The following is a 27,876-nucleotide window of genomic DNA, read 5'->3' as shown; positions in this document are numbered from 1 at the left end:
GTCGTTTGGTGCCAGAAAGAAATAGCCTATTCCAAACAGACTCTGGGACAGTTTTTGGATGATAGATCCCAAATTCATACAACCAGTAGGCCGAGCTACATCCAAGTATAAGCGCAGCAATGCACACAAGGCAGTAGGCTACATGCGAATGAAAATATTGGTTAGAAACTCAGAAAGAGGGGAGATTTAAATATGCAACAACTAGCATGGGTTGCTAATGATAAGGATTGTGGCATTGGCTACTGGACAAATTAAATAAAGTTGATTTGAAAACCAATAGAACACGAGAGAAAAAGGCTACTGGTTTCAATGGCATATGGAAGTCTTTAGAAAATAATTGCCTGCACGTTTGGTTGGATTTTGCCTAGTCTAGTCAAGGTAAGACATGCCTCACAATATGTAGTAAAACGCTAAAGTTTCAAACAAATAAGGATATGTCTTCAAAACGGATACTGCCTCCAGTTCATTGCAAAGTGGTGTGTGATACGCTGAAGCCTGCCTAGTTGCCTATACACTTGAATGGCAAATGGGAAGCAAGCTTTAATTACCAGTTGAGAAATAAAAATATATTTTTAATCGTGGCCATAGTTTTTTAAAAATGCGATTGGCTTTAGAATTGTTGTGCAATGACTGGTCTTACTAAAGCACATGTTTTACTCCAGCAGCAACAGACAGCTGTTTGAGCTGTATCAGCAACTCCCACGCTACATCGACTGGTATTTCAATCAATGAAGGATAAAATGCATTATTTCGCAAAGAGATTTTTTTCTCTCTCTCTCCCAGACAATTGGTTGGCACCAATAAAAAATTATATCGACCAAAAGCCGGCTATTACCGTCTAACGGAAACCCTGTGGCAAGTAAAGTCCAGGCCTGGAGCTCCCGCTGTGCACTTAGACAGCTCAGCCCACAGACAGATAGTACAATAAACACACACCCCAGACCAGCCGGTTACATAAGAGCGCCGCTCTGTTCTGCGCTGCATGGCCACCGCGCCAGATTATGCAACAGGTGCATATGTGCTGGCAGAGGTTTATCTTAAATCCATAGTCTTGTAAACTATGTTTAGTAAAATTGTGTTTACTAGTAATTACACATAGCTGTTATGACACAAAGCAAAAAGTCCATCCTACTACTCAAAGTCTATATTCCTGTCAGTTCCAACTGAACACTAAAATCTATTCTGTTTACTCCCCAGCCCTATTTCACTATTGATAAGCAGAGTGTCTGAAGAGAGAATAGCGGGTAATGATAAAATGAACCATCCGTCTCATGCTGTACTGCCCGGTGATAACTACCACCGGGTGATAACTACCACCGGGTACCACCGGGTGATAACTACCACCGGGTGATAACTACCACGGGTGATAACTACACAGTGGGCAAAAAGGATTGTACTGATGTCATTAGAATGTATTTGATTAATTTGTGAACAGGTTGTATACTGGCTGTTTAAGGAAGTTCTCACGACCGTGGGACACAGAATTTACCTGAAAATGACTGAGGCCAGACAGGTGTGGGTATTGAAGGGGGCCAGTTAGGTGTGGATGAGGGCAGGGTAGGCCTAATGGGAAGACTATGGGGCCTCAGTCCAGTGCAAAAGGAGTGCAGACACCTCAAATCATCAGAGATCATGGACCTTCTAAGTGAGCAGTGACTAGATCAGTGATCAGCAGGACAGGCTGAGGAAGGTGGGGTGCTGCAGGGGAACAGAGTAAATGGGCAGACATGCTAAGGTAACCTGCCCAAATGACTATCACCACGTAGCACACATCTATAGCCATGAAATGCTTCGAAAGGCTGGTCATAGCTCACATTAACACCCTCATCCCAGACACCCTGATCCCACTCCAATTCGCATACTGCCCAACAAATCTACAGATGACCAATCTCTATTGCACTCCACACTGCCCTCACCCACCTGGACGAAAGAAAAACCTCTGTAAGAATGCTGTTCATTGACTACAGCTCAGCATTCAATGCCATAGTCCCCTCCAAGCTTATCACCAAGCTCAGGACCCTGGAACTGAACACCTCCCTCTGCAACTGGATCCTGGCCTTCCTGACAGGCCGCCCCTAGGCGGTGAGGGTTGACAACAACACATCCACCATGCTGACCATCAACATGGACTACCTGCATTGACCCTTTTTTGCACTAACTCTTGCAATGACTATGCACACTCACTGGACTCTGTGTCCCTCGGCCACACACAATTTCACACTCATCAGATATGGGGCGGCAGGTAGTCTAGTGGTTAGAGCGTTGGGCCAGTAACCAAAAGGTTGCTGGATCGAATCCCTGAGCAGACAAGGTAAAAATCAGTCGTTCTGCCCCTGAACAAGACAGTTAACCCAGTGTTCCCCAGTAGGCCGTCATTGTAAATAAGAATTTGTTCTTAACTAACTTGCCTAGTTAAATAAAGGTAAAATGAAAAGACTCGACCCACACACTCACACATACTTTAACAAACTGACAACCCAACACACATGCATACTGACGCCATACACTTTCACACATACGCTGCTACTACTGTCTATCTATCATGTTGCCTAGTCACATTACCCCTACCTACAGTACATAGCTACGTCAACTCCCTCGTACCCTGCAAATAGACTCGGTACTGGTACTCCATGTTATTTTTACTTGTTATTGTCATTTACTGTGTATTTAATCCTTGTGTCACTATTTCAAATGTAAAAATAAACATAAATAATAATTATATACATCTCCTTAACCCTGCGTTATTGGAAAAGACCCGTAAGTAAGCATTTCACTGTTAGCCTACACCTGTTGTTTACAAAGCAAGTGACAAATAACATTTGATTTGAGACCTAGGGTAGTATAGGGGCTGAGGAACAGTGTGTGCTAACTGAACTAGGGGCAAAAGTGCAGAGACCTAGGGTAGAGTATAGAGGCGAAGGTAGTGAGTAGGGGGTGATTGTGGGTACTGAATGAAGGGGGGGGGTAATAGGGCAGAGACCAGGATAGAGTACAGGGTTCTGGGATGAAGAGGAGAGGAGAGGGCGTCTATGTGCACCGACCTGGCAGACGTTGCACGTCCATGCGGAAGTCGTCCTTAAGGAAGAGGAAGCCTACGATGGAGAAGAGGTAGACCAGGATGAGGGCCAGTACAGCTGTGAGGACAATGGAGCGTCCATTACGCGTCACACTCTTGACCACATTCAGCAGGGTCTCCTCGCGGTTCAGCAGGTCAAAGAGCTGAGGGGCACAGACACACAGTCAGACAGATACAGACACACATGAACACACAGCTGTAGGAGAGCTGTAGAGGAACCAGACATCACAAAGCTTCCGATTGGCAGCAATAGCAAAAGTAGGAGAGGATGTGTCTTTCTGAAACTGTGTCTGAAAAACCTGGTACAAGGAGGAACAAGGAAACCACAAAGCTAAACGACATAACCACACAACAACCACCTGCCATCATCACATGGCACCAAGAAAGGTCCAAACTTAAATCAAGATCATTGTCAAACGTCAATTTTAGGTTTCCCGAATAATAATCAAGTACTTTGAAGTTCAATGAATCCACTTTACTGAATTGAATGGATAACATTTTTATAAATGAATAATAATATCAAGCCTGGTCTTTTTTAAGTTTAATGGTGAAGTGCTGCAGAGAAGACCAGACAGAGAGATTGTTTCGACTAACCAGGAAGCTGTAGAAGAACTCGTGGACGAAGAGGCCCAGCATACAGACGATGACATAGCCCACGTGGTAGAGGAAGGGCATGTCCATGACCACCGGCTTGTAGCCCCGTGTGAACGTCCCCTGGTTGCCCACGAAGCTCACCAGGAACACAATCTTATTGAGGAGCTGGAGAGATGAGAGAGGAGAGGACTGAGCAATGGCTTCAATAGAAGACGATGCTGAAATTACAAGAAAATTGTTGTACACTATAGGCATGGGCAGAATATCGTAAACTGGGGTATTTGGAAAAAGCAAAGCTATGGGTTTTCAATATCATTAAAACTTTATTTGATGTTTATGTGAATATTTGTAGCTTCTTTTTAAGTAAGTACCTGCAGTCAACTTGCGCAATATGTTAGGAGATAAAGAACATTGCGTTCTTCATTTCACCTCACATTATTATGAAGCTTACGGTAGTCCCCAGTCACATGGTGTTTGTTTACAAGCACAACAACGAGAGACCGGAGCCTTGTGATCTAATTACAGTATGGAATTCACAACAAAATGTTTGCCAGCTAGATGACTTATAACTATTAAGTTAACTGTCTAAAATGTGCTGAATGCTTTGTAGTTGTGCATTTGGTTTGCTAATTTAGTAGCTAGTTAGCTATCTAGCTAAGCATTCGCTTGGTAAAAGCAAATAATTCCCTCCTGGATCAAGAGCCTTGCTGGCTAATATTTGTTTTGTGCCGCAAACTGCAAGTAGCATTTTGGAGTTACTTATATAGTTTAGGTCAGAATCTTTACAAAATGCTCGCAACGCGCTCATTAGCATTTAGTTAGCATTCTCAATGGGATCTTAAATGTACTTGTTAGCATTGCTAACCTTCGGATTACAGAGTATCAGTGGGGTTTGAAAACAGCGCCCCTTGTGCCAAACTGGGATATTCGGTAATGAACACAAGGTCGGTATGAAGGCATGATAATCTGGATACCGCCCAATCCTAGTACACTGTACATTTACTTAAAAATATATTTTCCGTATTTTACTTTTCTGTACTTTTTGCAAACAAATTGCCTCTTGGGAATAATAAAACCTCTATAATAGAATTCATTAATAACAGTAATTCTTATTTCCTGCTGTACACTGGCAAAACCGGGAGCATCCCAGCCGTAGAGGGGTTGGGGTTAAGGGGTTTACTTTACTGACTTTGTCCCCATGGGGAAATTTTGTTGCAGTGTCATGTACGTTTAAAGTGTAATTTAAATAACAAAACAAATTGACAATACAACTTTCATAACAGTTACATACCAATAAAAAGAGACTAGCCTGCTGGCCTTACTGGGTGGATAGGAACATTAGCCTGCTGGCCTTACTGGGTCGATAGGAACATTAGCCAGAGCTATTTAGGAGGGATATCACACCTGGCACAAATGATTGTCTAGTTCCGTTTTTCCTGCCGAGGGGTGCCCTATACCTGCGCCCAGAGGGGAGCAGTTCAAAGTCCGGGTACAGGGGGGTGGCTTGGGTCTAAAATGATTTTGTGAGCCTTGCGGAGGGCCCTGACCTTAAAGATCTCATCCAGACCTGTCTGTTTGACTCCAAGTTCCTTGCTTGCTGTGGTGATAATCCTTCTCAGCAAATTTCTCTGGCTGACAGTGGAATTGCAAAACCAACAAACAATAACAGTTGAAATACTCTCAATTAAAGATGTATAAAACAGAGTCAGTATAGTACAATTAACATTAAAAGATCCCAGCTTTTTCAGAAAGTACAGTCTCTGTTGACTATTTTTGTAGATCAGGTCTGTACATTTACTCCACTGAAGCTTATTGTCCTAGAGGACACCCATATATTTGTATTCCTCTATAATCTCTATGTTCTGACCTCTGATAGATGTTGCAGAGGTAGGTGTTGTATGCTTCCTGAAGTCTATGCACATCTCTTTGGTCTTATTGGAATTGAGGACCAAGTGTGATTCCTCACACCACTCTACAAAGTCATTTAGGACCGGGCCATGGTGTTCCTCGTCATCATGCAACAGTGTCATCAGCGACACTGCCTTAATCAGCGAACTTAACAAGGTGCCTGTCAGGATGGCGTAAAGTGTCTTGCTCATAGGCACACCGACAGTAGGTAGCACATGGGATATTGATGCTAGCAAACCTCCGGCTGCCGGCTAACTCCCACCAGATTTACCCCATCTGCCCTGGGATTCGAACCTAATACACTGCCCGCCTCTCTAACATCAAGGATATCATCACCCTCGGTAACTCTACTGTACTTACGTTGGCGGCGCCCAGTAACAACAGGGTGGGGTCCAGGCCCAGTGTGTAGATGGAGCGCAGTATGACAGAGACCAGGAAGGGCCGGACACTCCCTGGTTTGGGAAGGATGAAGAGCATGGTGGTACACACCACCAACGCCACCCACAGCAGGATGGATACAAAGGGGGGCAGGATGCCTGGGGATGAGGTATACAAGCAAATGTCAACAACAACAAAGACAGATTAAGACATTAGCGCTGTTCAAAGAGGTGGCATTTGGATTCATGTATTATGCAACAGAGCTGAGTGCTTCATTATAGCCTGGTCCCAGACCTGTTTGTGCCGTCTTGCCAGTTGGGGACAAGGCTATAGCGAAGATGCAACTGCCAACTGGCTAGACAACACAAGCAGATCTGGGACCAGGATAGCACTTAGCTACACTTGGCGCAACACTATGTTCTCTTTAGGCTCTCTGCCTCTCTCTCTCTCACAATGGGCATGTCCCAGTGACCCTCGTGTCCCTGTTCAATTCTGTCTTCTACTTACCACGCGATCCAACGTTCAGTATGAGTATCACACACGTGGTCATGCAGCAAATGCCATACAAGATCGGGACTTTCTCGCATCGTGACCTACCTAGTGCCTTTAGATTTCTCCATGACTACATTTTACATTTTAGTAATTTAGCAGACGCTCTTATCCAGAGCGACTTACAGTAGTGAATGCATACATTTCATACATTTTTCATACATTTTTTCCCCCGTACTGGTCCCCCGTGGGATTAGAACCCACAACCCTGGCGTTGCAAACACCATGCTCTACCAACTGAGCCACACAGGACTACTATCATGACATGCACAGTCATGTTTCCAGTCACAAGTACGCTTTAGCCTTTCCCCAAGAGGAACTGGCTGCAACTCACTAGTGGGTACCAGAGCCACTTGAGACCCTTTGGGAACTACTGGATCACGCTCATTAGGCACCACATGGAAGAAAGACTAACCAACAGGTAGGGATTACCTGAAATTGTCCAATGAGAAACGCTTGTTTTCATGTTCTGCTTGAAAATAAAAAAATGTATACCCCAATTTCGTGATAGCCAATAGGTAGTTACAGCTTTGTCCCATCGCTGCAACTCCCGTACGGACTCGGGAGAGACGAAGGCCGAGAGCCATGTCTCCTTTGAAACACGACCCGCCAAGCCGCACTGCTTCTTGACACACTGCTTGCCTAACCCGGAAGCAACAGGAATCACTAGAACGCGATGGGACAAGGACATCCTGTCCGGCCAAACTCTCCCCTAACCTGGACGACGTTGGGCCAATTGTGCACCGCCTCATGGGTCTCAGAGACAGCAGGGGTTCAAGCTGTAGAACCCAGTTCCTACATTTGAATATAAAAAATTGATTTTATCAAACAAAAATATGCTACATTTTATCTCTGGGACCCTCAGGATGACAAATCAGAGCAAGATTACTGAATGTAAGTACATTATTTACCATCAAAGGTGAATGTATCAAACCAGTTGCGGTGCTAAGTTTTCTGTTGTTGAGCACTCTCCTCAAACAATTGCATGGTATTTTTTCACTGTAACAGCTACTGTAAATTGGACAGTGCAGTTAGAATAACACGAATTTAAGCTTTTTGCCCATATAAGACATGTCTATGTCCTGGAAAGCTTGCTGTTACCTATGTCATGCTAGTCACATTAGCGTAAGTTAGCGCACGTTAGCATCAACCATCCCAGTATAGGGACACCGATCTAGTAGAGGTTAACCTCACTGGGGTAGGGGGCATCATTCGGAATTTTGGATGAAAAGCATATCCAAAGTAAACTGCCTGCTACTCAGGTCCAGAAGATAGGATATGCATATAATTGGTAGATTTGGATAGAAAACACTAAAGTTTCCAAAACTGTTAAAATAATGTCTGTGAGTATAACAGAACTGATATGGCAGGTGAAAACCTGAGGAAAATCCATCCAGGAAGTGCTATTATTTAGAAATGCCTGTTTTTCCATTGAAAGCCTATCCACCATACAAAGACTTATGACCTAGTTCACAATCCCTATGGCTTCCACTACATGTGGCCAGTCTTTAGGCATTGTTTCAGGCTTTTACTCTGAAAAATGAGGGATAAACACCACTTTCAATGAGATGACAGAGGAAATTTCCAGACATGAGTCCTGCGCGTGACCGGGAGCGTGCCTTTCTTGTTTTTCCTTTTCTATTGACGACGCTATTGTCCGGTTGAAATATGATCGATTATTTATGACAAAAACAACCTGAGGATTGATTATAAACATCGTTTGACACGTTTCTATGAACTTTTATGGTACTTTTTATATTTTTCGTCTGTCTGTTGTGACCACGCTTTGTTCCAATGGATTACTGAAAACGCACCAGGTTTTTGTTTGAATATAAAGAGGGAATTTATCGAACAAAACAAACATTTATTGTGTAACATGGAGTCTTGGGAGTGCAACCATATGAAGATCATCAAAGGTAAGTGATACATTTTATCGCTATTTCTGACTTGTTACTCCTCTTGGCTGCTAACTGTTTGTAATGATTTGTCTGCTGGGCGCTGTTCTCAGATAATCGCATGGTTTGCTTTCGCCGTAAAGCCTTTTTGAAATCTGACACAGCGGTTGGATTAACAAGAAGTTTATCTTTAAGCTGGTGTATAACATTTGTATCTTTTTATGTATGTTTATTATGAGAATTTCTTTTTTGTTGAGTTTCATGCTCTGCAATTTCACCGGATGTTGTTTGAGACAGTGGATTACTGAACAAAACGCGCTAACAAAAACAGAGGTTTTTGGATATAAAGAGGGACTTTATCAAACAAAACAAAGATTTATTGGGTAACCGGGAGTCTTGTGAGTATAACCATATGAAGATCATCAAAAGGTAAGTGATTAATTTTATCGCTATTTCTGACTTTTGTTACTCGTCTACTTGGCTGGTTCCTGTTTGTAATGATTTGTCTGCCAGGCCCTGTTCTCAAATAATCGCATGGTTTGCGTTCGGCCGTAAAGTATTTTTGAAATCTGACACCGTGGTTGGATTAACAAGAAGTTAATCTTTAAACCGATGTATAACACTTGTATGTTTCATGAATTTTTATAATGAGTATTTCTGTTTTTGAATTTGGCGCTCTGGAATTTCACTGGATGTTGGCCAGGTGGGACGGTAGCGTCCTAGAGAGGTTAACGCTTTTGAGCAAATCAGTAGGGTAGGGGTGGTATACAGAAGATAGCCCTATTTGGTAAAATACCAAGTCCATATTATGGCAATAACAGCTCAAATAAGCAAAGAGAAACAACAGACCATCATTACTTTAAGGAGAAAAGATATTCCACAAATTAACTTTTAATAAGGCACACCTGTTAATTGAAATGCATTCCAGATGACTACCTCATGGAGCTGGTTGAGAGAATGCCAAGAGTGTGCAAAGCTGTCATCAAGGCAAAGGGTGGCTTATTTGAAGAATCTCAAATATAAAATATATTCTGATCTTTTTAACACTTTTTTGGGTTACTACATGATTCCATATGTTATTTGATAGTTTTATAGAAAATAGTAAAAATAAAGAAAAACCCTTGAATGAGTAGGTGTTCTAAAACTTTTGACTGGTAGGGAGTGGGAGTGTGTGTGTGTGTGTGTGTGTGTGTGTGTGTGTGTGTGGCAAAGAAGGGGGCAGAGTGATAAATGGCAGATATGTGAGGGCAGAACTAATAAACGTTCTCTGCCCTCTCACTAAAATGGCCACCCCGACCAGAACTACAGATCACAAATTGGCCGACCGCCAAAACCTACAATCCCCAGAAGCAAGGGGAACGCTCGGAAGGTGGACCCGACCCACAGATAAAGGAATAAAGGACCAAGATAAACCAGGAAGAGAGAGAAGGGGCTGGGGGATCTGTGAACCATAGAGAAAGAGACAATACCGTGTATGACCTGGACTGTTTGGACTTACCTGTTGGCGTTTGGACCTGGACCTACCGAGAACCCGATTCGTGTCACAAACCCTGCTGTCCTTGACCACACCTGCGGCCTGGGCGGAGAATCCAACATACAGGTACTATCCTGTTCGAAAGAACTCTCATTCTGGGGTGAGTGTGGTGACGGTCTTCCGCTTAATTTGTGACAAACTCTCCTAACCTTGAAGAGGTTTGTCACACGTGTGGAGAATGTGGGCACAGTGTGGTCTGAAGCAGATAAAGGGACGAACCGTACCGCTGATTTCGTAGACAAAACGAAGTGTTCAGTTAGTACTCCAAAGGAAAGTCAGGGTTTTTTTGTGGATTTGTTTGTTCCGTACAGTTTGCTCTGGGAAAATTAGTATGGAGGGAGCCATACAGGCGCTGCTACATGCAGCGGCAGCCCAACAAGAGACAACTAGAGCTCAACAAATAGCTCATCAGGATGCAATGCGAATGCATCAGGACACGTTGCAGGTCCAGCACCTCACCAACCAACTGCTCAGAGAGGAGCAAGAGAGAAACACCCGGGAGTTAAGAGAAGGCCTGAAAGGGGCTAGCCGCCCAAATTGGGCCTCAGTTACCAGCTGCAAATACCCGGAGGCGGCACAATAATTTTCTTAAAAAAATGACAAAGCAGGGTGATGTGGAAGCATACCTCACCACCTTCGAAAGGACGGCAGAGAGAGAGAAGTAGCCGCCGAAAGAAGAATGGGCAGGGCTTCTGGCACCATACCTGGCAGGGGATGCTCAAAAAGCATTATTCGACCTAAGAGTTGAAAGATGCACAGGATTACGATAAAATAAAGGGAGAGATTCTGACTAGACTGGGAGTGACCGATATCGTGAGGGCACACCACTTCCACCAGAAGGCCAAAAGACCTCGACAACCTCCCCGAACACCGATGTTCGACTTGATTCACCTGACACGGAAATGGTTGCAACCGGAGACCCGTTCATCCGCCAAGATTGTGGAGACCATCGTACTCGACCAGCGAGGTCTACCCCGAGAACTTCGATGATGGGTTGGCCAGTGTTTCATGCATTCATGGGGATACCCGCCCGTACCCCACAGCCTTAGTGAGCAGACAAACTGAGGACGGGCTGCTGGATTATGAGGTTGACGTGGTCTCGAAGATGCCGTATGATGTAATACTGGGTAGATACTGTCCTAACTTTGCGAGGTCAAGCTAAAATAACAGCATATTTGAGAAGCCAACACCCCTGACCAAGCAGGAAGTAGCATGTAGCTCAACCAAAGCCAAGAAAAGAGAAGGTTTCCCAGGAGCCAACCTCACAGGTGCTAGTAGGGGAGGATGAGGAAGAAGGGGCAGACCCAGTCAATAGCGAGCAGCCCGGTACTAGTGGGGCCAGGGTTGATCTGGATCCAGAGGGCGACTATCTAGAACTAACAGACCTGGCAGGGTCCCTGACTAATTTCAGGACGGCCTAGACCCAGGATCCAACCCTGCAGCAAGCCAGAGCAGATGTGCAGGTCGTAGATGGTACCCCCATAAAGACGATGCCTAATAGTTTCCCCCACTTCATCATGAAAAAGGGTTTGGTGTACAGTCTCTCAAACATAGGGGTTGATGTGGTGGAACAGGTCCCCACTCAGTACCGGAGAACAGTACTGGACCTAGCTCATGGGCATATTCTGGGGGGGGGGGGGGGGGGGGACCTTGGTATCAATAAAACCCAAGACCGGACTGTGAGGAGGTTTTACTGGCCAGGAATTCAGGCTGAGGTTGCATTGTGGAGATTGCCACGAGTGCCAGTTAACAGCTCCCCAACCAGCTGTTAGTAGCCCATTAGTGCCACTCTCCATAATCGAAACGCCATTTGAGAGGATAGCAATGGATATAGTGGGCCCACTACCAAGTCTTCCAGAGGGCACCAATACATTCTGGTCATTCTAGATTATGCCACTCGATACCCAGAAGCCATTCCCCTTCGGACGATGCCTTCCAAAAATATTGCCAAGGAATTATTGCTCCTGTTCACCAGGGTAGGGATTCCAAGGAGATCCTTACTGACCATGGGACCCCCTTTATGTCCCGCCTTATGGCAGACCTTTGTAAGTTGTGGCAGGGGAAACAGTTTAGGACATCAGTTTACCATCCTCAGAAGGACGGGCTGGTTGAGAGATTCAACCGTACCCTGAAGTCAATGCTCAGGATAATCGATAAGGATGAGAAAAACTGGAATTGCATGTTGCCGTATCTGATGTTTGCCATTAGAGAGGTTACCCAAGCCTCACTGGGGTTTTCATGCTTTGAGCTGATATATGGGATGCACCCCCGGGGAATCTTAGACATCGCCCGGGAAACCTGGGAGCACCAATCCACCCCTTATACTGTTGTTATAGAGCACGTCAAGGCAATGCAAGACAGGATAGCCACAGTCACGCCCATCGCCAGAGAGCACGAGACAAGTACTAAGAGCACCAGCGGCACACTTATAAACGGCAGGTTACCCTGAGGGGATTTCAACCGGGAGATAAGGTGTTATTGCTGGTCCCCACAGTAGAGTGTAAACTACAAGCTACATGGAAAGGACCACATGAAGTGCTGGAGAGAATAGGAGAAGATAATTATCGGGTCCGACAGCCAGGTCGTCGGCCTCCAGAACAGATCCATCTCATTAACCTGTTAAAAGCATGGAGAGGAAGAGAAACACTAATTGTCACGTACCCCACACCCACTCAGGAGGCAGCCGAAGTGCATGTTTCACCTACTCTGTCCCCAGCACAAGCACCGGAAGTATAGACCCTGATCCAGAAAAACAGAGATGTGCTTTCAGGGATACCAGGCCGAATTAAGGTTATGGCTCATGATATTGTTTCCCTACCAGGGAGAAAAGTGAGCATGAGGCTATATCGGGTACCCGATGCTTGACAAGCTGCGATTAGAGCAGAAACGGAGAAAATGTTGGCACATGGAGTGGTTGAAGAGTCACATATTGAGTGGTCTAGCCCAATTGTGATGGTCTCCTAGCGGTTGTGTAATGAGTTTCAGAAGGTAAATGAAATCTCCAAGTTTGATGCCTACCCCATGCCCCAAGTAGATGAACTATTGGAGAAAATTAGTAAAGCTCGGTACATTACGACCCTGGACCTAGCCAAAGGTTACTGGCAAATTCCTCTGACCCCCAGAGCCAAAGAAAAGACAGCCTTTGCAACCCCTGACGGTTTCAATACACTGTAATGCCATTCGGCTTACACGGGGCCCCAGCCACCTTTCAACGGCTAATGGACCAAGTCCTAAAACCGCACCAAGCTTACGCCGCAGCCTAGTTAGATGACGTGGGGATTTACAGCCCAGATTGGGAATGCGACGTACCCCGGGTAGAGGCATAGCTAGATGCCCTTAGGAAGGCAGGGCTCACGGCGAACCCTGCCAAGTGTTACTTGGGGTTAGAGGAAACCGAGTATCTGGGATACACCATGGGAAGAGGGTTAATCAAACCCCAACTTAAGAAGGTCTAGGCAATTCGAGGATGGCCGAAACCAGTAAATAAGAAGCAGGTTCGAGCTTTGCTAGGGTTTACCGGTTACTACCGGAAGTTCATCCCAAGTTATGCCACAGTGGCCGCCCCACTCACCGACATGACTAGAGCCAGAGGGCCAAACATGGGATGAAAAGGCCACCAAAGCATTTAGAACATTACAGGAGGCTCTCTGCTGTAATCCAGTGCTGGTGGTACCAGACTTTGAGCGCAAGTTCGTTGTTCAGATGGATGCCTCAGAGGTCGGCTTGGGAGCCGCGCTCTCCCAAGAGGTATAACACACCCCATGCTGTTATAAAGCAGGAAGCTGGAACCACGGGAGACTACCTACTCAGTCGTTGAGAAAGAAGCGCTGGCAGTAAAGTGGGCTCTAGAAAGCCTGAAATACTACCTGCTAGGGCGACACTTCACCCTCATTAGTGACCATGCTCCACTCACCCATATGCATAGGGCTAAGGAGAAGAATGCTCGGGTCACCAAAATCACCCCTGAATGAGAGTTCTTTCGAACAGGACAGTACCTGTATGGTGGATTCTCCACCCAGGCTGCAGGCGTGGTCAAGGATAGCAGGGTTCGGGACACGAATTGGGTTCTCAGTAGGTCCAGGTCTAAACGCCAACAGGTAAGTCCAAACAGTCCAGGTCATACACGGTAAATCCAGCCGATATAAAATGTCTCTTTCTCTATGGTTCACAGATCCCCAGCCCCTTGGTCTCTCTCTTCCTGGTTTGTCTTAACCCCTTATCTGCGGGTGTGGGGGCTGTGCTTTGGCATTGTGGGTGGGGTTATATCTTGCCTGTTTGGCCCTGTCCGGGGTATCATCGGATGGGGCCACAGTGTCTCCTGACCCCTCCTGTCTCAGCCTCCAGTATTTATGCTGCAGTAGTTTATGTGTCGGGGGGCTAGGGTCAGTCTGTTATACCTGGAGTATTTCTCCTGTCTTATCCGGTGTCCTGTGTGAACTTAAGTATGCTCTCTCTAATTCACTCTTTCTCTCTTCTTTCTTTCTTTCTTTCTTTCTTTCTTTCTTTCTTTCTTTCTTTCTTTCTTTCTTTCTTTCTTTCTTCTTTCTTTCTTTCTTTCTTTCTTTCTTTCTTTCTCTCTCTCTCTTCTCTCTCTCTCTCTCTCTCAGAGGACCTGAGCCCTAGGACCATGCCTCAGGACTACCTGGCATGATGACTCCTTGCTGGCTCCAGTCCACCTGGCCGTGCGCTGCTGCTCCAGTTTCAACTGTTCTGCCTATGGAACCTTGACCTGTTCACCGGACGTGCTACCTGCCCCAGACCTGCTGTTTTCAACTCTCTAGAGACAGCAGGAGCGGTAGAGATACTCTCAATGATCGGCTATGAAAAGCCAACTGACATTTACTCCTGAGGTGCTGACTTGTTGCACCCTCGACAACTACTGTGATAATTATTATTTGACCATGCTGGTCATTTATGAACAATTGAACATCTTGGCCATGTTCTGTTATAATCTCCACCCGGCACAGTCAGAAGAGGACTGGCCACCCCTCATAGCCTGGTTCCTCTCTAGGTTTCTTCCTAGGTTTTGGCCTTTCTAGGGAGTTTTTCCTAGCCATTGTGCTTCTACACCTGCATTGCTTGCTGTTTGGGGTTTTAGGCTGGGTTTCTGTACAGCACTTTGATATATCAGCTGATGTAAGAAGGGCAATATAAATAAATTTGATTTGGGTCGGCCCCACCTTCCGAGCGTTCCCCTTGCTTATGGGGATTGTAGTTTTTGGCAGTCAGACATTTTGTGATCTGTAGTTCTGGTCGGGGTGGCCATTTTAGTGAGGGCAGGGCCCTTTTATTAGTTCTCCCCTCACATATCTGCCATTTATTACTCATCCCCCCTTCTTTGGCACACATCTCCCCTGTAGCTTCGATCCCCCTAGGACGGGCTGCCTTAGCAAAATAGGCATGCATGCGAGATAACCCATCCACATTTCCCATTTTCTTCCGTGTTCTGTGTTTTAAGTCAAAGTGAAACGATTGGAGATTCAAAAACACCCGCATCACTAGAGCGTTCATCTCTTTAGCCCTATGCATCTAGGTGGAGTGGAGCATGTGGAGTGGAGCATGGTCACTGATGAGGGTGAAGTGGCGCCCTAGAAGGTAGTATTTCAGGCTTTCTGCAGCCCACTTTACTGCCAGCACATCTTTCTCAGCGCCTCTTTCTCATTCTCATTGGTATGACGTTACAAGCTTGGAAAACATGTATTTGGGGAGTTTCTCCCATTCTTCTCTGCAGATCATCTCAAACTCTGTCAGGTTGGATGGGGAGCATTGCTGCACAGCTATTTTCAGGTCGATCCAGAGGTGTTCAATTGGGTTCAAGTCCGGGCTCTGGTTGGCCACTCAAGGACATTCAGAGACTTGTACCGAAGCCAGTCCTGCGTTGTCTTGGCTGTGTTCTTAGGTTCTTTGTCCTGTTGGAAGATGAACCATCTCCCCAGTCTGTGGTCCAGAGCAGTCTGGAGCAGGTTTTCATCAAAGATATATGTCTTCACTTTGCTCCGTTCAGCTTTTCCTCAATCCCGAATTGTCTCCTATTCCCTGCCGCTGAAAAACAGACATGACACTTGGCATTCAGGCCGAAGAGCTCAATCTTGGTTTCATCAGACCAGAGAATCTTGTTTCTCATGGTCAGAGTCCTTTAGGTCCCTTTTGGCAAACTCCTGTCATGTGCCTTTTACTGAGGAGTGGCTTCCATCTGGCCACTCTACCATAAAGGCCTGATTGGTGAAGTGCTGCAGAGATGGTTGTCCTTCTGGAAGGTTATATCATCTCCACAGAGGAACTCTGGGGTGTCAGAGTTCTTGGGGACCTTCAATGCTGCAGAAATGTTTTGGTATCCTTCCCCAGGTCTGTGCTGACACAATCCTGTCTCGCAGCACTACGGACAATTCCTTCGACCTCATTTCTTGGTTTTTGCTCTGTGGGACCTCAAACTCAGCAAAAAAAGAAATGCCCCTTTTTCAGGACCCTGTCTTTCAAAGATAATTTGGAAAAATCCAAATAACTTCCCAGATCTTCATTGTAAAGGGTTTAAACACTCTTTCCCATGCTTGTTCAATAAACCATAAACAATTAATGAACATGCACCTGTGGAACGGTCATTAAGTCACTAACAGTTTACAGACGGTAGGCAATTAAGGTCACAGTTATGAAAACTTAGGCCACTAGAGAGGCCTTTCTACAGACTTTGAAAAACACCAAAAGAAAGATGCCCAGGGTCCCTGCTCATCTGCATGAACGTGCCTTAGGCATGCTGCAAGGAGGCATGAGGACTGCATATGTGGCAAGGGCAATACATTTCAATGTCCGTACTGTGAGACGCCTAAGAGAGCGCTACAGGGAGACAGGACAGACAGCTGATCGTCCTCACAGTGGCAGACCGCGTGTAACAACACTTGCACAGGATCGGTACATCCGAACATCACACCTGCGGGACAGGTACAGGATGGCAACAACAACTGCCCGAGTTACACCAGGAATGCACAATCCCTCCATCCGTGCTCAGATTGTCCACAATAGGCTGAGAGAGGCTGGACTGAGGGCTTGTAGGCCTGTTGTAAGGCAGGTCCTCACCAGACATCACCGTCAACAATGTCGCTTGACCAGATAGTACTGGCAAAAAGTGGTCTCTTCACTGATGAGTCACGGTTTTGTCTAACCAGGGGTGATGGTCGGATTCACATTTATCATCAAAGGAATGAGCGTTACACCGAGGCCTGTACTCTGGAGCGGGATCGATTTGGAGGTGGAGGGTCCATCATGGTCTGGGGCGGTGTGTCACAGCATCATCGGACTGAGCTTGTTGTCATTGCAGGCAATCTCAACACTGTGCGTTACAGGGAAGACATCCTCCTCCTTCACGTGGTACCCTTCTTGCAGGCTCATCCTGACAATGCCACCAGCCATACTGCTCGTTCTGTGTCAGGAATGTCAGTGTTCTGCCATGGCCAGCGAAGAACCAGAATCTGAATCCCATTGAGCACATCTGGGACCTGTTGGATCGGAGGGTGAGGGCTAGGGCCATTCCCCCAGAAATGTCAGGGAACTTGCAGGTGCCTTGGTGGAAGAGCGGGCTAACATCTCACAGCAAGAACTGGCAAATCTGGTGCAGTCCATGAGGAGGAGATGCACTGCAGTACTTAGTATCTGGTGTGGGCACCAGCAGCATTAACATGTTATGGATAGGGGGCAGTATTTTCACAGCCGGATAAAAAAACGAACCCGATTTAATCTGATTATTACTCCTGCCCAGAAACTAGAATATGCATATAATTATTAGCTTTGGATAGAAAACACTCCGAAGTTTCTAAAACTGTTTGAATGGTGTCTGTGAGTATAACAGAACTCATTTGGCAGGCCAAAACCTGAGAAGATTCCAAACAGGAAGCGCCCTCTCTGACCATTTCTTGGCCTTCTTGATCATCTCTATCCAAAACAGGGGATCTCTGCTGTAACGTGACATTTTCTAACGCTCCCATAGGCTCTCAGAAGGCGCCAGAACGTTGAATGATGACTTTGCAGGCCATGGCTGAAAAATAGTGGCGCATTTGGATAGTGGTCAATCTGAGAACAATGAGAATGGCGCGCGCGTGCACGAGAAGAGTCCATTTTACTTTCTCTGTCTTTGAACGAAAACAACGACTCCCGGTCGGAATATTATCGCTTTTTTTACGAAAAAAATCGCATTAAAATTGATTTTAAACAGCGTTTGACATGCTTCGAAGTACGGTAATCGAATATTTTGAATTCTTTTGTCACGAAACGCCCCGGGCGCGTCACCCTTCGTTACCCTTCGGATAGTGTCTTGAACACACAACAAAACGGCGCTATTTGGATATATCTATGGATTATTTGGAACCAAACCAACATTTGTTATTGAAGTAGAAGTCCTGGGAGTGCATTCTGACGAAGAACAGCAAAGGTAATCCAATTTTTCTTATAATAAATTTGAGTTTGGTGAGTACCAAACTTGGTGGGTGTCAAAATAGCTAGCCATGACTGCCGGGCTATCTACTCAGAATATTGCAAAATGTGCTTTCACCGAAAAGCTATTTTAAAATCGGACACCGCGATTGCATAAAGGAGTTCTGTATCTATAATTCTTAAAATAATTGTTATACTTTTTGTGAACGTTTATCGTGAGTAATTTAGTAAATTCACCGGAAGTGTTCGGTGGGAATGCTAGTTCTGAACGTCACATGCTAATGTAAAAAGCTGTTTTTTGATATAAATATGAACTTGATTGAACAAAACATGCATGTATTGTATAACATAATGTCCTAGGAGTGTCATCTGATGAAGATCATCAAAGGTTAGTGCTGCATTTAGCTGTGGTTTTGTTTTTTGTGACATTATATGCTAGCTTGAAAAATGGGTATCTGATTATTTCTGGCTGGGTACTCTGCTGACATAATCTAATGTTTTGCTTTCGTTGTAAAGCCTTTTTGAAATCGGACAGTGTGGTTAGATTAACGAGAGTCTTGTCTTTAAAATGCTGTAAAATAGTCATATATTTGAAAAATTGAAGTTTCCGGATTTTCGAGGACTTTGTATTTCGCGCCACGCCCATCATTGGATATTGGAGCAGGTGTTCCACTAGCGGAACGTCTAGATGTCTGTTACTTTTGACCCACCACCCTTTGTTCAGGGACACATTTTTACATTTCTGTTAGTCACATGTCTGTGGAACCTTTTTAATTTCTGTCTCAGTTACTGAATCATGTTATGGTCATACAAATATTTACACGTTAAGTTTGCTGAAAATAAACACAGTTGACAGCAGGAGGACGTTTCTTTTATTGCTGAGTTATATAATATAATATATATATATATATATATAATATATATATAATATATATATATATAAATATAAAGGTTCACACTATATATATATATATACACTGCTCAAAAAAATAAAGGGAACACTTAAACAACACAATGTAACTCCAAGTCAATCACACTTATGTGAAATCAAACTGTCCACTGATTGACAATACATTTCACATGCTGTTGTGCAAATGGAATAGACAACAGGTGGAAATTATAGGCAATTAGCAAGACACCCCCAATAAAGGAGTGGTTCTGCAGGTGGTAACCACAGACCACTTCTCAGTTCCTATGCTTCCTGGCTGATGTTTTGGTCACTTTTGAATGCTGGCGGTGCTTTCACTCTCGTGGTAGCATGAGACGGAGTCTACAACCCACACAAGTGGCTCAGGTAGTGCAGCTCATCCAGGATGGCACATCAATGCGAGCTGTGACAAGAAGGTTTGCTGTGTCTGTCAGCGTAGTGTCCAGAGCATGGAGGCGCTACCAGGAGACGTGGAGGAGGCCGTAGGAGGGCAACAACCCAGCAGCAGGACCGCTACCTCCGCCTTTGTGCAAGGAGGAGCAGGAGGAGCACTGCCAGAGCCCTGCAAAATGACCTCCAGCAGGCCACAAATGTGCATGTGTCTGCTCAAACGGTCAGAAACAGACTGCATGAGGGTGGTATGAGGGCCCGACGTCCACAGGTGGGGGTTGTGCTTACAGCCCAACACCGTGCAGGACGTTTGGCATTTGCCAGAGAACACCAAGATTGGCAAATTCGCCACTGGCGCCCTGTGCTCTTCACAGATGAAAGCAGGTTCACACTGAGCACGTGACAGACGTGACAGAGTCTGGAGACGCCGTGGAGAACCTTCTGCTGCCTGCAACATCCTCCAGCATGACCGGTTTGGCGGTGGGTCAGTCATGGTGTGGGGTGGCATTTCTTTGGGGGGCCGCACAGCCCTCCATGTGCTCGCCAGAGGTAGCCTGACTGCCATTAGGTACCGAGATGAGATCCTCAGACCCCTTGTGAGACCATATGCTGGTGCAGTTGGCCCTGGGTTCCTCCTAATGCAAGACAATGCTAGACCTCATGTGGCTGGAGTGTGTCAGCAGTTCCTGCAAGAGGTAGGCATTGATGCTATGGACTGGCCCGCCCGTTCCCCAGACCTGAATCCAATTGAGCACATCTGGGACATCATGTCTCGCTCCATCCACCAACGCCACGTTGCACCACAGACTGTCCAGGAGTTGGCGGATGCTTTAGTGCAGGTCTGGGAGGAGATCCCTTAGGAGACCATCTGCCACCTCATCAGGAGCATGCCCAGGCATTGTAGGGAGGTCATACAGGCACGTGGAGGCCACACACACTACTGAGCCTCATTTTGACTTGTTTTAAGGACATTACATCAAAGTTGGATCAGCCTGTAGTGTGGTTTTCCACTTTAATTTTGAGTGTGACTCCAAATCCAGACCTCCATGGGTTGATAAATTGGATTTCCATTGATTATTTTTGTGTGATTTTGTTGTCAGCACATTCAACTATGTAAAGAAAAAAGTATTTAATAAGATTATTTATTTAATTCAGATCTAGGATGTGTTGTTTAAGTGTTCCCTTTATATTTTTGACCAGTATATATATATAAAATATACACACACACACACATATATATATATATATAAAATACACACACACACACACACACACACACACACACACACACACACACACACACACACACACACACACACACACACACACACACACACACACACACACACACACACACACACACACACACACACACACACACACACACACACAGTTGAAGTCGGAAGTTTACATACACCTTAACCAAATACATTTAAACTCAGTTTTTCCACAGTTCCTGACATTTAATCCAAGTAATAATTCCCTGTTTTAGGTCAGTTAGGATCACCACTTCATTTTAGCCCTTTCATGCGTGAGTTCCAAATATCTCTAACGGTTGTCCCAGCGCAAGTTTTTTTATGCACGTGATGTTAGAACGTTCTCTCCATTCCAGAATGTGATTGTTACATAAACAACAACACTGAATGTCTCAGAGTGGGAGTGAGAGGTTACCGTGATTGACTGCCTGCACGCGCCATTTGTATCAATAAATCACTATCAGAAAATGTTTTGTGTGGTATTATTGATATATTTACTATTTTATTCACGTTTTTCAATTACCGGTGATAAATCATGCGTTCCGATTTTTGCATAATTGTAATGGGTGCATAGTATGTGTGTAAAATAATGTTTTTAAGGTTGTACTGATTATGATGAGCTAAGCTAATTCCAGCTATGTGTATGGAGCCATGTTTGTTGACATACAATGGGCTAACAATGCATTCTGGGTTTCACGTAATCGTCTGTTTGACCAAAAATGTTATAACAAAATGAGGTGAGTAAGAGTTCACTCATTTTTTGAGGACTTCTGGAAATGAATGGTGGGATGTGAACTACGGTAGATGACACACCCCTTCAACATGCATACTATAAACAGACCAAACTAATCTTGTCTTCTCTTATTATCTTCGGTTTCTGTGAGGAAAAAATGCATGGCTGCGCGCTGAAACTAATCGACGGATTACTTTCGATTTCTAGAAAGTGTTTTACCTAATTATTTCGATCAATAGTGAGCTCACCCGTGATGTGATTAATTATACATAGTAATTTCTATTAGCTAATTCATATTGTAGTTTATGTCAGCCGAGAGTTACAAAATATGACTGCTTGTGTTGGGTCAATCTTTCCTCAGTTAGCGCTAGGACAAATGTAGCCTACATTTTTCCAGTTAGGATGATTGTGTTGTGCTATATATACACTTCTGTGAATATCTGAACATTGCATCCAAAAATAAACTGCTCACATTCTGGATATAACTTTGTAAGGACTGTGTTTGTGTAAATAGTTTCTGAAAAAAGTGTGTCCAGCTCAAATGCTGATTGTTGTGTCATTCGAAACTGGCCGTTCTAAATAAGCATTCTAAATGAGTGTTCTAATCACACGGGGTGTGATCGTACGCTTCAGGGACCACTGTAGAACGATCACACCCCGTGTGATGGTACGTGTGAAAGGGTTAAAAATGTGAAATGTCAGAATAATAGGAGAGAATTATTTATTTCAGCTTTTATTTATTTCATCACATTCCCAGTGGGTCAGAAGTTTACATACACTCAATTAGTATTTGGTAGCATTGCCTATAAATTGTTTAACTTGGGTCAAATGTTTTGGGTAGCCTTCCACAAGCTCTCCACAATAAGTTGGGTGTATTTTGGCCCATTCCTCCTGACAGAGCTGGTGTAACTGAGTCAGGTTTGTAGGCCTCCTTGCTCGCACACGCTTTTTCAGTTCTGCCCACAATTGTTCTATAGGATTGAGGTGAGGGCTTTCTGACGACCACTCCAATACCTTGACGTTGTTGTCCTTAACTCCTGGCGTTCCCCTAGGATAGGGGGCGCTAAAGCGATTTTTGAAAAAAATTTGCGCCCATTTTAAACGGCCTCCTACTCAAACTCAGAAGCTAGGATATGCATATAATTAATACTTGTGGATAGAAAACACCCTAAAGTTTCTAAAAATGTTTGAATGGTGTCTGTGAGTATAACAGAACTCATATGGCAGTCAAAACCCCGAGACAGATGGAAACAGGAAGTGGAATTCTGAATTGCGAACTCAACTTCATCACGTTGCCTATTAATCACACCGTGAGCTATGGTTCATTGAGCACTTCCTATTGCTTCCACTAGATGTCCCCAGTCTTCACAAATTGGTTTGAGCCTTCTACTGTTAAAACTGAATGAATGAGACGCTGTGGAACGTGGTCACACGGAGAGGGCCATCACCATTATGACGCCGGCGCCCCTGGTTACCCTCCCCTTTCGAAACGTTTTGAAACACAATGCAATCGTCCCCCTCGAATCTTATTGGCTCTCTTGTTGAAAAACGCCCTGAAGATTTATGTTATACAACGTTTGACATGTTTGAACAAACCTAAATGGGAAAAAAATGCATTTTCTCGAAATGGCTGTCCCGTGGCCGACGGAAGTTTTGGAGCAGCCTTCAGACGCGCTAACAAGAACAAGCTCTTGGAACATAAAGGAGTATTTTTTTCGAACGAAAATACATTTGTTGTGGACCTGGGATTCCTGGAAGTGCTTTCTGATGAAGACAACCAAAGGTAAGGGATTATTGACAATAGTATACAAGACTAGATGTGATATGCGATTGTTCCAAGATGGCTAGCCTATTGCTATTGCTAGCCTATTGTTCTGAGTATCGCATCCCCTTTTATCGCAAAGTGTGATTACCCAGTAAAGTTATTTTTAAATCTGGCATTACAGGTGCTTTCAAGAGATATTCATCTATAAATCTTAGAATGACAATATTACATTTAAAAAATGTTTTCGAATAGTAATTTAGTAAATTGTAGCTCTGTTTCATCGGATGCATTTGAGGGAAAATAGTTAGTCAACGTTACGCACCGATATAAAATACTGTTTTTATATATAAATATGAACTTTATCGAACAAAATAATGCATGTATTGTGTAACATGATGTCCTAGGTGTGTCATCTGATGAAGATTGTCTAAGGTTAGTGCTGCATTTAGCTGTTTTTTGGTTATTTATGATGCATGTGGTTGGTCGGAAAATGGCTATGTGGCTACTTTTACGATATACTCCTCTAACATAATCTAATGTTTTGCTTTTGCTGTAAAGCCTTTTTGAAATCTGACAACGTGGTTCGATTCAGGAGAGGTGTAACTATAAAACGCTATAATTTGAAAAAAAAATGAAAAAAAAAAAAAATATTACATTTTGTTATGCTAATGGAGAGAATGATTTTTCGCTGGATGTCCGGACGGAGGCCGCACAGGGGTTAAGCCTTTTGCCACATCTTTGAAAGTATGCTTGGTGTCAATGTCTATTTTGTGAAGTGCAAGTTGTTCTGCCCACAATTTTTCTATAGGATTGAGGTCAGGGCTTTGTGATGGCCACTCCAATACCTTGACGTTGTTGTCCTTAAGCCTTTTGCCATAACTTTGGAACGACCCATTTGCGACCAAGCTTTAACTTCCTGACTGATGTCTTGAGATGTTGCTTCAAAATATCCACATCAATTTCCTACCTCATGATGCCATCTATTTTGTGATGTGCACCAGTCCCTCCTGCAGCAAAGCACCCCCACAACATGATGCTGCCACCCCCGTGCTTCACAGTTGGGATGGTGTTCTTCGGCTTGCAAGTCTTCCCCTTTTTCCTATAAACTTAACGATGGTCATTATGGCCAAACCGTTCTATTTTTGTATTATCAGACCAAAGGACATTTCTCCAAAAAGTACGATCTTTGTCCCGATGTGCAGTTGCAAACCCCAGTTTTGGAGCAGTGGCTTCTTCCTTGCGGAGTGGCCTTTCAGGTTATGTCGATATAGGACTCGTTTTATATCTTATATATCTTATTTTTTTATTTTACATCTTCACAAGGTCCTTTGCTGTTGTTCTGGGATTGATTTGCACATTTCGCACCAAAGTACGTTCATTTCTAGGAGATAGAACTTGTCTCCTTCCTGAGCGGTAAAACGACTGCGTGGTCCCATGGTGTTTATACTTGCGTACTATTGTTTGTACAGATGAACGTGGTACCTTCAGGCGTTTGGAAATTGCTCTCAAGGATGAACCAGACTTGTGGAGGTCTACAATTGTTTTTCTGATGTCTTGGCGGATTTCTTTTGATTTTCCCACGATGTCAAGCAAAGAGCCACTGAGTTTGAAGGTAGGCCTTGAAATACATCCACAGGTACACCTCCAGTTGACGTCAATTAGCCTATCAGAAGCTTCTGAAGCCATTACATCATTTTCTGGAATTTTCAAAACTGTTTAAAGGCACAGTCAACTTAGTGTATGTAAACTTCTGACCCACTGGAATTGTGATACAGTGAATTATAATTGAAATAATCTGTAAACAATTGTTGGAAAAATTACTTGTGTCATGCACAGAGTAGATGTCCTAACCGACTTGCCAAAACTATAGCTTGTTAACAAGACATTTGTGGAGTGGTTGAAAAACGAGTTTTAATGACTCCAACCTAAGTGTATGTGAACTTCCAACTTCAACTGTATGTCGCTGCTAAATGAATATAGGGGAAACACTGGTAACCATGTTCCCTAATGAATAAGACCCTGCTGTACGCCAGTAGAAAATCTCACCTTCATCTTCGCCGTCACCGAAGGGGTAGAAGAGAGCCACGGCCACGTTGACCAGCACTGCCAGGTAGAAAGAGATGCTTCCCCACAGAGAGATGTGCCGAGAGAACCAGAACAGAGCAAGGTTATCTGAACAGACACAGGGGACATCTGATTAATACCCGTGTATCACAATAAGCCTGGAAATGTCACCTTAGAAAGAGATTCCAGAATGTTTTGTCAGTGTAAATCTCAGTCTCTTACTGCGTATCTTCTTCTGCCAGCGCATCTCGTTGTAGAGGTCGTCGAACTGCGTGAAGAAGTCATTGACCTTGCTGCCTTGGTCGTCCCTCTCGGTGGTGGTGAACACTCGCGTTTTGGACTCCTCTGTCAGGTACTCACAGATGTTGGGCACTGGGAACACTATTTGCTCCATTGTGCGGTCGTGACGCACAATCTGAAGAAACAACATGATATGATGATAACTCTAAGACTAAGAACAAAAATTAGCTGTACTTTCAGGTAGGCTTGGGCGGTATACCGTATATCAAGGTATTATGCCGACGGTATAATTTGGGGTGCTTGCGTGATACAGTTATAAGCATTGGTGTAAGTTAACTATCTAAGATGTGCTAAATACATCATCTCCAGCTCAAGGCTCCAGTTACTGTATGCATTTGGTTTGCTAACTTGCTAGCTATGTGACTAGCTAGCCTACATTTGTTTTGTGCATAAAAACAAACAAAAACGACTGCTGGTTATACCGTATGCCTCGTTATGATGAGGAAGTGTATGAAGGTATGAAAATCTGGACACCGCTCAATCCTACTTTCAAGGGTATATCTAATAGCATGTTTTAGCAACAAATTGGACAAACAGCAGACTTTGACCACAATCACTCAATCAAAGACAGACCACTAGTTATCTGCTGGCATCATCTCAATGAATGCTTGTTACCATTGCATAATAACCCCTTTGGATTCATTGTTGATTAAGCCACGTAAGAGTCAACAAAATATGATACTCTGGTGTGTATATACACATATACACTTAATCAACAATGAATCCAAAGGGGTTATTATGCAATGGTAACAAGCATTCATTGAGATGATGCCAGCAGATAACTAGTGGTCTATCTTTGATTAAGTGATTGTGGTCCAAGTCTGCTGTTTATCTAATAGCATGTTCTAGCAACAAATCGGACATACACCCAAGAGTATCATATTTTGTTGACTCTTGCGTGGCTTAATCAACAATGAATCCAAAGGGGTTATTATGCAACGGTAACAAGCATTCATTGAGATGATGCCAGCAGATAACTAGTGGTCTGTCTATGATTGAGTGATTGTGGTCAAAGTCTGCTGTTTGTCCGATTTGTTGCTAGAACATGCTATTAGATATACCCCTGAAAGTAGGGTTGAGCGGTATCCAGATTTTTATATCTATATATATATTTTATCTAATAGCCTTTTATAGCATTAACAAATATATATTTTTAAAAAGGGCAAAAGAGGCCTGTAGCTTTCCAGAGGGCAAAAACTGGTTGAAAGAAAGTCATTATGATGTAATTTCAACCAGTATTCCCTGCTGGGTTGGGACAATTGGGATGCGATGAACACTGTCTGGATGAGGCCTACCTCTATCTGAGCGGTGTGGTTGGCATAGTAACTGAGGGCGTCTTCTCCCTCTATTTTATGGCTCAGCAATAGCCCCGTCGCTGGCGGCCTCAAGCTCTGCTGCAGGAACTTACTGTGTCTGGCCAGCTGGAACACACAGTACAGCCACTCAGTCAACACAGTACTTTCACTATGTATTACAGCTCTGAGTTACCCCATCCATTTGATCATCTGATTTGTTTGTAACTTCGTAACAAATGTCTAGCAATGTAAAACATGCACAGAGTATACCAAATATTAAGAACACCTTCCTAATATTGAGCGGCGTTACCCCCCCCCCCATCCCTTTCCCCCCTCAAAACAGCCTCAATTCATCAGGGCATGGACTCTCTTCAAGGTCTCGAAAGCGTTCCGCAGGGATGATTCCAATGCTTCTCACAGTTGTGTCAAGTTGGCTGGATGTCCTTTGGGTGGTGGACCATTCTTGACACACACGAGAAACTGTTGAGTGTAAAAAAGCCAGCAGCTTTGCAGTTCTTGACACAAACTGGTGCGCCTGGCACCTACTACCATACCCCAATCAAAGACACAAATCTTTTGTCTTGCCCATTCACCCTCTGGATGGTACGCATATAAAATTGATGACTCAATTGTCTCAAGGCTTAAAAATCCTTCTTTAGCATGTCTCCCCTCTTCATCTACAATGATTGAAGTGGATTTAACAAGTGACATCAATAAGGGATCATAGCTTCACCTGGTCAATCTATGTCATGGAAAGAGCAGGTGTTCTTAATGTTTTGTATACTCAGCG

At 44.2% G+C, this 27,876-nt stretch overlaps 1 protein-coding gene across 3 annotated transcripts in view; it reads right to left on the bottom strand.

Annotated features, from left to right (window-relative positions):
• LOC106573309 (inositol 1,4,5-trisphosphate-gated calcium channel ITPR2) overlaps positions 1-27,876 on the bottom strand; it is a 178,625-nt gene that overhangs the window by 36,403 nt on the left and 114,346 nt on the right. For all 3 annotated transcript variants that reach the window (XR_006759687.2, XM_045697031.2, XM_045697032.2), the window contains exons 46-51: positions 27,087-27,212; positions 25,714-25,906; positions 25,474-25,599; positions 5,939-6,114; positions 3,671-3,835; positions 3,042-3,219 (exon numbers count right to left, since the gene is read on the bottom strand). Coding sequence is in view for 2 of the 3 variants with exons in the window: in XM_045697031.2 (XP_045552987.1) it covers positions 3,042-3,219; positions 3,671-3,835; positions 5,939-6,114; positions 25,474-25,599; positions 25,714-25,906; positions 27,087-27,212 (964 nt within the window). In the remaining variant the exon portion in view is untranslated. The remainder of the gene's footprint in view (positions 1-3,041; positions 3,220-3,670; positions 3,836-5,938; positions 6,115-25,473; positions 25,600-25,713; positions 25,907-27,086; positions 27,213-27,876) is intronic.

This window comes from Salmo salar, chromosome 16 (genome assembly GCF_965601325.2).
Source record: "Salmo salar chromosome 16, fSalSal1, whole genome shotgun sequence".
NCBI lineage: Eukaryota > Metazoa > Chordata > Actinopteri > Salmoniformes > Salmonidae > Salmo > Salmo salar.
Note: the sequence above shows the minus strand (reverse complement) of the source record. Positions and strands in the feature narration are given on the sequence as shown.